Source organism: Vespa mandarinia, chromosome 2 (genome assembly GCF_050613455.1).
Source record: "Vespa mandarinia isolate Hongniang chromosome 2, ASM5061345v1, whole genome shotgun sequence".
In the NCBI taxonomy this organism is placed as follows: domain Eukaryota; kingdom Metazoa; phylum Arthropoda; class Insecta; order Hymenoptera; family Vespidae; genus Vespa; species Vespa mandarinia.
In genome coordinates, this window is record NC_140811.1 from 1292501 (window position 1) to 1305000 (window position 12500).

The following is a 12500-nucleotide window of genomic DNA, read 5'->3' on the forward strand; positions in this document are numbered from 1 at the left end:
AATCCAATCGATATCATTCAAGCTCGTGCCCAATCTCGAATTATCTTTCGAAGAATGAATGTATTATGTTATTAATACAAAAAAAGAAATTATCAAAAAACTCGATCGTATCTCGAAAGATATAATAATTTCGTTGAAAATGAATTAATATCGTTTGCGTTAAATTCATGACGTGTGTTAATTCATTGACATATTATTGTCGAAGAAGAAAAATAGAAAAGGAAAAAAAGAAAAAAGAAAGAAAGAAAGAAAGAAAGAAAGAAAGAAAGAAAGGAAGGAAGGAAGAAAAGAACAAAAGTTCTGATTAAATTGGATCAAATGAAAATTGGAATAAGTCTTATATAGAAATATATTTTCTTGTTTCTTTTTTTTTTTCTTTTTTCTTATTGAAAAGACTTTTAACAAACAACTAACAAGAGAAAATATGAATATCATATATATATATATATATGTAGTACGTAAATAAGCAATATATCTTTTAGGAACGTATTAAGAACTTTTTCTAACTAATGAAATTCTATCTTCTTCTAACGGGATGTTTCGGAATAATATCATCATCTCATATTTTTATGATATAGAGATATGTAATAAACTCTTCGTTTAGATTTCGAAAGGTAGAAAGGAAAAGGTATATAAAAATGCATTTTGTGAAAAGTTTAATGCACGTATCTATCCATTGTACATAAATATTGTCTAACAATGTAGGCGTAACGTGTGCGAACGACGTACACAATTTTATTTCGCAGTGACGAAGATTTATGGTTCGGTACATTGAGAAAAGGTGTTTGAATTCTAAAAAAAAAAAAAAAAAGAAAAAAAACAGAAACGCATTAAGGTAGAATCTTGGAAATCTTTTTTGAAATTGAACGAAAAGAGGATAAACTCGAACGTTTCTTTTCTTTTTGTAAATTTTTCCTTTATTTTTTTTTTTTTCTTTTTGAAAAAGAAACGATTATACCAAGTGAAATTAATGTTTGACACACAATGAACAATTAATGATTCGAGGAAGAATAATATCTGACTGGAGTATTATGAAAGGAAAAATATATTAAGATTGATATATATATATGAGAAACTTTTTAGTAATCAAAAAAAAATCACAAAACCATCGTCGGTTTTATTCATCGAATCACGTATCTGCTTGCCTCCTTTATTTTCTTCAACACCCACCACCACTCATCCCCCATCAAAGACTTTTACGTAAAAAAAAAACACGCGCGAGAATTTTCTTTCCCGAGAATTGTTTTTTATTTGTTTCTTTCCTTCCTTCCTTCCTTCCTCTCTTTCTCTTTTTCTTTCTTTCTTTCTTTCTTTCTTTCCTTCTTTCTTTCTTTCTTTCTTTCTTTCTTTTTCCTTCTCTTATTCCATTTTTACGAATCCCGATCACGGAAGAAAGTTCGCGGTCGTAGTAATGTCGCGCGACTCGTGGAATGGCAAAGAAATTTTCTCGAACGAACATAGAAAAAGAGAACATGGATCTACTAGACAAACGATATTTCGATTTTATGAGATATCTTCTCTTCGAAATGTTCTTCTCCTTCTTTTCAAAAGTTGCATCCTTTCTTATAACGTGGCAAACTTTCTTCCGTGTATATTTGTAAAATGTGACATGGTTAAAGAAAAATGTAATAAAAAGATAGATAGATAGATGAAGAGAGAGAGAGAGAGAGAGAGAGAGAGAGCGAGGGGGGGGTAGGGAGAGTTTAAGTAATTTTAAGTGAAACGAAACTTGCGACTTTTTTTTTCTTTATTGAATTTTTCTCTTAAGCGAAATGAACGAAGAAAAAAGAAAAGAAAAGAAAAGAAAACAAAACAAAACAAAATAGGAGAAAGAAAGAAAAAAAAAAAAGAAAGAAAAAAAAAGAAACCAAAGGAGTTACACGTCCGCGTCTTATATTATTAAAAAAAATTTCAAATGTTCCGATGAGGAAAAATGAGAAAAAGGAAAGAAGAAAAATTAAAAGAAAAAAGAAAAGAGAGGAGAAAAGGAAGTAAGTATGTCGTTAGAAATTTAACGAGTTGACTGTTAAAACTCACTTTTAAGTGAACAATTTTCGGCGTGCGGTACAAGTTGATCCATTTTTAGGAAGAAAATTGTTTTGACTTGCGAAAGTCGTCAATGAAAGTTGGAAAATACGTTTTATCAGAGCGACGTCGTTTCGTAGTGTCGTCGTCGTCGTCGTCGTCGTCTCTCTCTCTTTCTCTCTTTTTTTTTCTCTCTCTTTCTCTCTCTCTCTCTCTTGCACTCACAAATGGACGTTCGATGTTGGTATGAAGTACGATTACGTACGGTATTGCATTAAACTTTCATGTTTACTGATGCATACGCTCTAGCAGAGTAAAAGCGCGTTTCACAGCGATCCAGTTTTCTAAAACTATCGAGTCTCGAAAGTACCAAAGAAGATCCAAAGAGAAAGAGAGAGAGAGAGAGAGAGAAAGAGAGAGAGAGAAGGATACTATATCGTCGAACGATTCGTTCGATTTTGATGATTTTTCAAAATAAATATATTACATTTTCATGAGAATTATGAGAATAAGAATGATATATAACTCTCTAGCATCCAATCGTTATACTCGAATGATATTCATTAATATTATACGTTATTATACGAAATTGCGTACCAACCATAATGGTGATTCTCTTTGTTATTATTATCGCACATTGTGACGGTAGTTTCGACGAATGAAAGAACGAAAGGAACGAATGAACGAACGAATGAACGAACGAACGAACGATAAAACGAACGAACGAACGAACGAACGAACGATCATTTTTCAAGTAATGCTTACCACGATAATACGCGGTTGGGATAGAGGGTAAGGGGGTAAGAAGAGTAAAGAGAAGAGTAGAAGAAGAGAAGATGAAAATTCGTGGAAAGTAGTGAGAGAAGGGGGGAGAGGATGGGATCCATTAGCAACCGTGTGAACGAAAAGTAGAGTTCATTGCCCATACGAACTTGGAGAAAATGGTAAAACTCATGAATAGAGACGACGCTTACTACGTTCTATGGTTTCGCGAAACCCAATCGGTGAAACAATACGACCATAGTCTTATACTTCTTAAAATATATATATATATATATATATATATATATATATATGTGTGTGTGTGCTTGTGTATACGTAGATAGATACAGTTATATGATATATGTTTATATATAAAAGCTTGTACGCTCGATTAAAAAAAAAAAAAAAAAGAAAAAAAAAAAGAACTTGAGTACTATTTTGCAATCATATTTTTATGGATTTCTATATTAAAGAAATATATTATACAAATTTATATATATATATAAAATATATTTATATATATATATTATATATATATATAAAATGTTATGTAGATATAAAGTTTCTTATATTTTTTCTTTTAAGATATTCATTAACGTATTACATAGTATCATTTTAACCGATTACGATAATGAAAACGACGAAATGAAATTAAAAATGAAATTTCGTTAAAACGTTTTAAATAAGATTAAAGGAGATATTTATACGACATTTATTATACATACATACATACACACGCATATATATATATATATGTGTGTGTGTGTGTGTGTGTGTGTGTGTGTGTAAGAGAATAGTATAGGAAAAAAAAAAAAAGATTGAGAACAAATATTGAAATACGTCACTCGAGAATTAATTGGATTCAAGTTGTTAGTAGTGGAATGTTAGATGTTAATAACGTAAGTATTAGAGTCAAACGTTTAAATCCTTTTTCCGTTTGTGTTATATCGAAGGTAAAAAGAAGTGAAATTAAAAGAAAAGAAAAAAGAAAAAAAAAACGAAAAAAAAGACGAAAAAAAAAACGAAAAAGAAAAAGGAATAAGGAGAAAAAAAATATGCAAGGAGAACGAAGAAAAATAATAAGAATAAGAAGAAGAATAAGAATAAGAGGAGGGAAGGAAGTCAAGGGATCTCGGTGTGTCGAAAAGACTTGGTAGAACTGGTGTTAAGACGGTGGAAAAATAAAAGCTTTCTCGTTTCGCGACAAACTTGATGATTCCTGCCAACTCCTTATTTTTGTTTCTTTTTTCCTTTCGTTTCTTTCTTTTCTTTCTTTCTTTTGTCCCCCTCCTGCCCCCCCCGCCCCCTCATTTTTAATAGTCCTTTTAATTTCTCTTTATTTATTCGTTTATTTTCTTTCGTATCTTTTTTGCCTTTTCTTTTCTCTCTCTCTCTCTCTCTCTCTCTCTCTCTCTTTTTTTTCGTACTTCACTCCCTCTCCATACTTTATCCTTCTTATATCGCTGGTTTTTTTTTATTCTTTCTGCTTTTGGTATAATGATTTCTAGCGACCCGTTTCGGTCCGACTACTATGAATAAAAGTGTTTATTTTTTCTCTAGCGGTTCGACACTCCTTTCTTTTACCCACTTGTAAAATTCGTGTTTGTTGCATAGAAACACGCGAAAACTACCATGCACTTTCTCTCTCTCTCTCTCTCTCTCTCTCTCTCTCTCTCTCTCTCTCTCTCTCTTACTCTCTCTTTCTTACTTTCTGCCGTGCAGCTGACACTTGTAAATTCAGTGAGACTTGCAATTCGTCTTGTAAACTCGCCAACATCCGAAGAATTCGTTCGGTCAAAAGCTATTTTTCCTTCTTTTTTCGTTCTCTCTCTTTCTCTCTCTCTCTCTCTCTCTTTTTCTTTTCCTTTTTCTATTTTTTTTTTTTTTTTATTTCACGCATGAGACAATACGCTACTCGAAATGTCGTGAATGTTAAAATATTATATAAGAGAATCCTTTACCTGTTCGACGTTATCTACGTCGAGATTGTTGGCGACGTTCGCGATCTCTGATACTCCGTCCTCGATCGCCGAATGATCGTCGTCGATCGTACTGTTGTCACTAACTGCTACTCCCAAAAGACATATCTGTAATAATATGATAATAAAGATAAATGATATCTCCAGTATATTAAAATTTTATTGTTATTAATTTATATGTTATTAATTATAATTTGATTATATTCCATTAAGAATATAAGATGAAAGGGAGATATGGAAAATTTCTAAATTTGTTAAAAATCAACTGATCTTTCTGATTTCTTTCTTTTTTTTTGTTTTTTTTTTTTGTTTTTCTTTTTGTTTTCACGTTAAATTTCCACTCAAAAAAAAAAAAAAAAAGAAAAAAAAAAGTTAATTACTACATTATAATTATAATTACGATGAGTATGTATTTCATTAAGAATTAAAAAAAAGGGAAGAAATAAAAAGAAAGGAGAGATAGAAGATATATGTAAATATTTAGAAGAAAAAAAAAAAAAAAATAAAAAAGAAAAAAAAGAAACGAAAAATAAGAAATATTTGATATTTTTACGTTTACATTAAATCCCTGTGGATTATATATTAAATCGCATTAATAATTATAATCAATATACGTATATATATATATATTTTTTTTTTTTTTATTAACAATAAAACAAATCATAAGAAAAAGAAAAAAGAAGAAAAAAAGAGAGAAGAAAAAAAAGATACAACAAGATCTTCGTCGTCGTGTTAACGTGATTAATATATAATTATATTCAATTAATATATAAATATATTAACTAAAGAAATCTTCATAATTAATAATAAATTTTCGACAATGTTCGTGTGTAGAAAAACATCTTGTTATAGGGGCTTATAACTCGGCGTTAAAGAAAGTAGGAACATATTTTTTCTAGTTTTTTTTCTAGTTTTTTTTTTATTTTTTTTTTTTTTTTTTTTTTTTATAGAAGCCGGCTTACTGGGCACGTTATGATCGAGTGCAGAAAAATAATGGCTAATTCTGGTCCGAAACGTGACATGTTCGAGCCATAAAGTATCCTCGATATATAGTAGTTGAGTATGTTCTCAGCTCTCTACAAAATTCTCTCTCTCTCTCTCTCTCTCTCTCTCTCTCTCTCTCTCTCCCTTTCTCTTTCTCTTATAGCGTTTGTTAGAGAAACCGAAACCGACACCTTTTAAAAAACTTATTTTATTTCTTTTTCGAGGATTCATTTCGTGGAATATTTCCAACTATGTCCAACTTGTGGTCGCACGCGATCGCTTAGAAAAGGGTTAAAGAGAAAGAGAGACAAAGAGAAAGATATATATATAGAAAGAGAGAGAGAGAGAGAGCGAAAGGGGGAGGGGGAGGAGGAGAAAAAAAAAGATGAGAAATGAGAGTAGGCAAAATTTAATTGTGACCTAGCTTCAAGCCGAAAACGGATATCTATTTTCCGGTATTAACGTACAAGAGAGAGAACTTTTATAACAAGCTCTACGGACCAGTATTAGTATTAGTTAGTTAATGGTAGTAGTAGTAGTAGTTGTAATAGTAATAATAGTAGTTAATAATAATAGTAATAATAATAGTGGTAATAATACGTCAGCATACTTTCAGTAAAACTCATTCTGAAAAATTTCAAACCGACGAATCACAGCATCCACCTCGTCGTCGTCATATATAAAATTTGCTCAAACTCTTTTTATACGTCGGAATGATACGTACATATATATATATATATATATATATATATATATATATATATATATATTTTTTTTTTTTTTTCTTTTTTTTCAACGTTGATACGAAGATAAGAAAAAAGAAAACGATAAGAACGTTCGTTGATCAGTCCGTAGATCTTTTTAATCCGATTGATTTCTATCTGATTACTGTATATGTATGTATAAAAAAGAGAAAGAAAAAGAGAGAAAAAAACAAAAATCTCTATAGAAAAATTTTCTATAGAGTTTTCGTCGCGATCAATAATTTATCAAGATATAAATTTTAAAAAATACGTAAGATTTTTTAAAACGAGGAATTATTTTGAATGATAAAAATAATGTGTCGTTTTAATGAAAACGTCAAATATATCTCGAAAATAATTTGGAATATGTGTATGCGTTAGAACGTTATCGGTTCAATTCGATTTAGTTTCATTTTGTTCTCTTCACCGTTCGGTTCCGTTCCGTTCGGTTCCGTTCGGTTTCGTTCCGTTCCGTTCCATGATGCGGCTTCTCATAAAGATCGTTCAGTTGATGGAGCTTAACTCTGTCCGTTGCAACGTTATTAGCGATAAATTTAGACGGTCGGACCGGCCTGTAATTAAAGGTTAACGCTCGAAGCCTCGGGCATCTAGAAAATGAACTTGTATAGATCGGGATTAGAGAGGAGTAAAGTATGCAACTATTTAGTTACATATGTGATTACATGCATCTGTATAAGTGTATGTAGGTGTACTAGTATATGGGATGATAAATAGATAGATATAGAAAGTATTCATATAACTTTCGTATAAGCTTATAAATTGGTTTATAATTTTAATTGGCTGTTAAATTTCACAAGATACGATGAATTCATTTTCATTCAAGTTCTTAATAATTTTATATATATATATATATATAAGTGATAAGTAAAAATCGATCATATGTTGAAGATCGACGTAAACGACGATTATAGTTAATGAAAAAATTTTCTTTTTTTTCTTTCTTTCTTCCTTCCTTTTTTTTTCCTTCTGCAAGATCCACGAAAATGGATATTAGTCGATCTAAAGAATAATTATAGCTTTAACCAGTAGGAGGATGTTACTTATTGAAAGGGTCTGACAGAGTTATTTATCAAGTTTGAAATTGATTATACGCTGTCTCGTCGCCGATTAAAAATCATAGAACGAATTGCCAATAGAAAAGATTTTTATATGTACTGTTAGGATCACGTTTCTCTTCGGTTCTTTGTTTTTTTTTATTTTTTTGCCTTTTTCTTTTTTTTTTCTTTTCTTCTTTTTTTTTCTCTCTTTTCTTTTCCTTTTTCCTTGCTCCGAAGAAAATTATAGTGATCGAGGAGTAATGTTACTTGTTAGGTAATCGCGATGATTAAGATAGCGGATAATTATATTTAACTGGATGATCGAACCGGTAATACGTTTTTTTACTTTCTTTTTTTCTTTTCTTTTTTCTTTTTTTCTTTTTTTTTTTGATAAAAAAAATTTATTCGAAACAGATCTAGTATATCTCTATATATACTTTTACGTTTATATATATATATTTTTTTTTCCGTTATACGAATATATTAAAAAAATGATACGAATAGCGAATGTGCGTGTATGTACTTTGTGATTGTTTTTTTTTTTTTTTTTATTTTTATTTTTTTTTATCGAAGAAGAGAAAAAGTTATTATCAAACATTATTCAAACGGATTAGAATTAAGCAATGTAATTTATATCTCGAACGCATGAACGACTAACGAGCCGTCTAGTTTCGATAGCGTTTCATTCTTATCTGAACCACTTGATTGGCTCGCGTGCCGCACACGGATTAACACCAACCGTTCGCATTAATTCCAGTAATTAAGCCGAACATGACTCGGCTCGTGTATCGTGTGCCTTTGTTGTCAAAAAAAAAGGAAAAAAAAAAAAAGGAATAAAAAAAAAGACCAACCGAGAACCCTCGCTTTCTTTCACTTTCTCCTTTTCTTTTTTTCCTCGTGGCAAATGAGGCAATGTTTTGTAAATTAATGAATCAAACTTTTACAAAATAAAAATTTTTTCTCCTTTCTAAATTAAACACCGAAACAATCGACTTATTTATTTATTTATTTTTCTTTTTTTTCTGTCATTATCCATTGTATGATCTTTAATTTAATTTGTTGTATTTAATTTTACGATAAAGAAGAGATAGCTTTCATCGAACAGTTAGATATATTCCGATAAATAATTGTAGATAATTGAAAAAAGAAAAAATAAAAAATCGGAAGAAAAGGGAAAGGAAATGAAAAGTAAAATAAGAATAAATTAAAACGAAAGAGAAATTTCCAATTGTTTCAAATTTCCAAATGGAAACGGAATTTAAAAGCGATTCGATTATTCGACCGAAGGAAATAAAAATAAAAAGAAGGAAAAGAAAATAAAACAAAATAAAATAAAATAAAATAAGATAAAATAAAATTAAATGAAATAGAATGAAATGAAATGAAATGAAATGAAATAAAATAAAATAAAATAAAATAAAATAAAATAAAATAAAATAAAATCGATCGATTGTCATTGTCGCACGTGGCGACGGAATTAAAACTTTGGCGAAGTTAAATGTTCGGCAATGTGTTGGGATAATAGGGAAACATTTGGAAATGTAATTAAATTAAGTCTGTGTATTTACGAGCGTGTAAGTACCGAGAAGAGCCAGAGTGACAACGAAGCATCGTCAACGTTAGATAAAGATAGAGATAGAGAGATAGAGAGAGAGAGAGAGAGAGAGAGAGAGAACGAGAGATAGAAAAAGAGAGAAACAACGACTCAAAAAAAATTTCGCTTCCGTGTCCTGGATTTAAATGGACGTATCGTGTTCGAGTCCGAGACTTCCTCTCTTCGTTTGTTGAGTATACGTTCACGTATTTCCATTTATCTCGTCAATCAAGTTCCTCTTATCGAAGACGAAGAAGAATTGGATGTTGATTAGGTTTTGGTTAGTCCGGGTTAACCGAGGAAAAAAAAAGTAAGAGGAAAAAATATTCCCATTGGTTGAGTATAAAGTGTAAGAGAGAGAGAGAGAGAGAGAGAGAGATAGGAAAAAAGAGATAGAAAGTGTTAAGGAAACAACAGTGATCCCAGGGTCGCGGCTTGTAAAAAAAAAGAAAGAAAAAAGAAAAAAAGAAGAAAGTGGAAAAGAAGGAGAAAAAAAAGGAGAGAAAAAATAAAAGAAAAGGAAGAAGAAAAAATAAAGGAGTAAAGAAAAAGAAAGAGGTAGCCGCCTCGAGCGTCCTCGGGAAAACATGGGATTGTACTTTACGCCATGGTGTGAATAAAATTAATTTTCTTAACCGAAATTGCGTGTTTCGATCGTATATAAGAAAGAGAAAGAGAGAGAGAAAGAAAGAGAGAGAAGATTAGGCTCGATTTGAAAAATATGCGTCGGCGAATGAATATCAACGAGTTCGAGAAATCATAGTAAAAGGTGCTTCGTGTTGTCAGATTAGAACTTTCAAAGCCTAATATACATTTCGTGAATCGTCCATAATATTTTCTTTTTTGTCTCTATGAGATGAGAAACGTAAATGTAAACCGTGGGAACATTTGTTAAGGTCGACGTATTAATTTTCTTTTTTTCTTTTTTTATTTATTTACCGATCGATTTTTCTTTTCCTTTTTTTTCTTTACTTTTCATACGTTTTATTATTTCTTCCATATATATATATATATATGGAAGATATATATATATATATATATATATATATATATGTGTATCTATTTTTTTTTCTTTTTTTAACCTTCGATCTTTCACCTCAATCCCCCCCTCCCCCCTCCCTCTCCCTTCCCTCCCCTTCTGAAAGATAAAGGAGCAATGAGAAAGATGTCGATATCATTGAATGAATGAAAGAAGAAGATATAAAGTAAAGAAAAATTATGATAGAGATTTTATTGGAATTCGGTGAAAAATTCTATGGATTCTATGAGGAAGGGGATGGGGGGGGTGGGAGGCTTTCGGTGTGTGGGATGGATGAAAAAGGAATGTTTTCATTCTTCTGATTTTCGTGAATCCTATTCTTCTTCTTCTTCTTCTTCTTCTTTTTCTTTTTCTTCCTTCATTTTGCTTTCGACTTTTGTAAAAAAAAAAAAAAAAAAGAGGAACAGATGAATCAGGGGGATGGCAGGTTGACGTAGCCAAAAATGTGAAAACAATTTATGAAAGCATATGTTTGTCAGTTAGGTATTATATCAAGTTCAACCCTTTCTTCTTAGGGGGTGTTGTTAGGAGGGCGGGGGTGGGAGGGGGGGCTCGATAGCATGACACCCTCATACTCTCTGTAGTCGCAGTGAACTATGCTTCGAGGGTCTGTCTATTGTTTGTACGATCGACGCTTGGCCGATGAAGTGGATGGTGATAGGAGAGTGGTTATAGTGGGGGGAAGGGGGTTGAAGAAGTGTCAATGGCATTCTCTCTCTCTCTCCATCTCCCTCTCCCTCTCTCTCTCTCTCTCTCTCTCTCTCTCTCTATTTATTTATTTATCTATCTCTCAGATATTTATAATAAATTGTATTAACAAGTCTAATTCGTATATTGAATCGTTTCATTTTTTTTCAATGATTTTAAATAATTATAAAATATTTAAATCTGCTAATTGATCATTGGATTTAATCGATGTTCAGTTTAAATAATTTCTTTTCTTTTTCCCTTTTTTCTTTTTCTTTTTCTTTTTTTTTTTTTTTGTTGTTATCACTGTCGTCGAGAATTAATCGATCATATAAAAGCAGATTAACGATTGTACGCGGTGATAATTCGTAATTTTTAACTAATACTTTCAAACGTAATTATTTTAATGATCGAATCTAGAACGACGATTTCAAATCGAATTATAAAGAAGAATTTGATCGATCGGATCTTAAGGATGGCCTTGATCGAGTCATTCCATCGTTTTTTATTGATCGTTTAACATCAAACTGTCAATTACTATCGTAATGTCAATTTAAACTATCAAGAGGAAAGGAAGAAGTTGAGAAGGGGTGGGGGGACGAGAGTGAAGCTAATGTTGGTGGTGGTGGTGGTGGTGGTTGTGATGCTAGTGGGGATGGGGATGGTGATGGTGATGGTTGAGAACATTGAAAATCGTAGCTACATTCACGGTACTTTATCTAAGACAAGAAAGAAGAGATACTTTTGCAAAAGGGATGATGGTCGTTTTGGTAACAAGAGAGATAGAGAAAGAGAACCAGAGAGAGAGAGAGAGAGAGAGAGAGAGAGCGAGCGAAAGAGAGAAAGAGAAAGAGAGAGAGAAAGAGAGAGAGAGAGTATGAGAGAAGACATTTCAGTTTAAGATGTTAAGTATATTATTCAAAGATTTCTCGAACGTAAGAACACGCGAGACCCGGGGAAGCTTACGCGAGGATTTTCGTTCAAGTTATGTTCCTCGAACTTTCCTCGTTAAACGTTCTAACGAATAACTGTTCTTTTCCTCTGAACAAAACGAAATAACAATTTGATGATCTTTCAGCAAGACGATTAACTTTTTCTTGTTTTTCCTATTTTTTTCTTTTTTTTTTTTTTTTTTTTTTCCAAAGGAAAACAGAACTAGAAAACATCATCTTGTATATGATGTTTAGGAGATAAACAAAAGAATCATTCAAAATGAAAATATTTGTTCAATTGTTCGCCCTTATATTTATACGAACAATATTTTCATCAATTAAAATAATAAATATTTTATAAAAGTAAATGAAAATGTAAATGTAAATGTAATGATGTAAATGTATTAAGTTTTATATTTTTCAATTTGGAATTTGCGTCATCATACATTTACTTATTGAATTCTTCTTCTTCTTCTTTTTTTTTTTTTCTTTTTTTTTTTTTTAATAAATACCGATCAAATAGGTTTCTTTTTTTTTTAAACATAAACATTTGAAAAAATACACTCATCCGAATAATAAATAATTAACAGACATTATTTATATCGAAATAACGATTAATTTCTATTTTAGAAGGAGATATGTACTTGAATGAATAAGGAATATATCCGTGTATATTATACCTAATAATAAAGTTCGC

At 31.0% G+C, this 12500-nt stretch overlaps 1 protein-coding gene across 6 annotated transcripts in view; it reads right to left on the reverse strand.

Moving 5' to 3' along the window:
• Nucleotides 1–12500, reverse strand: part of nolo (ADAMTS-like no long nerve cord) — a 188606-nt gene that overhangs the window by 69446 nt on the left and 106660 nt on the right. For all 6 annotated transcript variants that reach the window (XM_035888047.2, XM_085664516.1, XM_035888049.2 and 3 more), the window contains one exon: nucleotides 4749–4874. In XM_035888047.2, the coding sequence (XP_035743940.2) occupies nucleotides 4749–4874 (126 nt within the window). The remainder of the gene's footprint in view (nucleotides 1–4748; nucleotides 4875–12500) is intronic.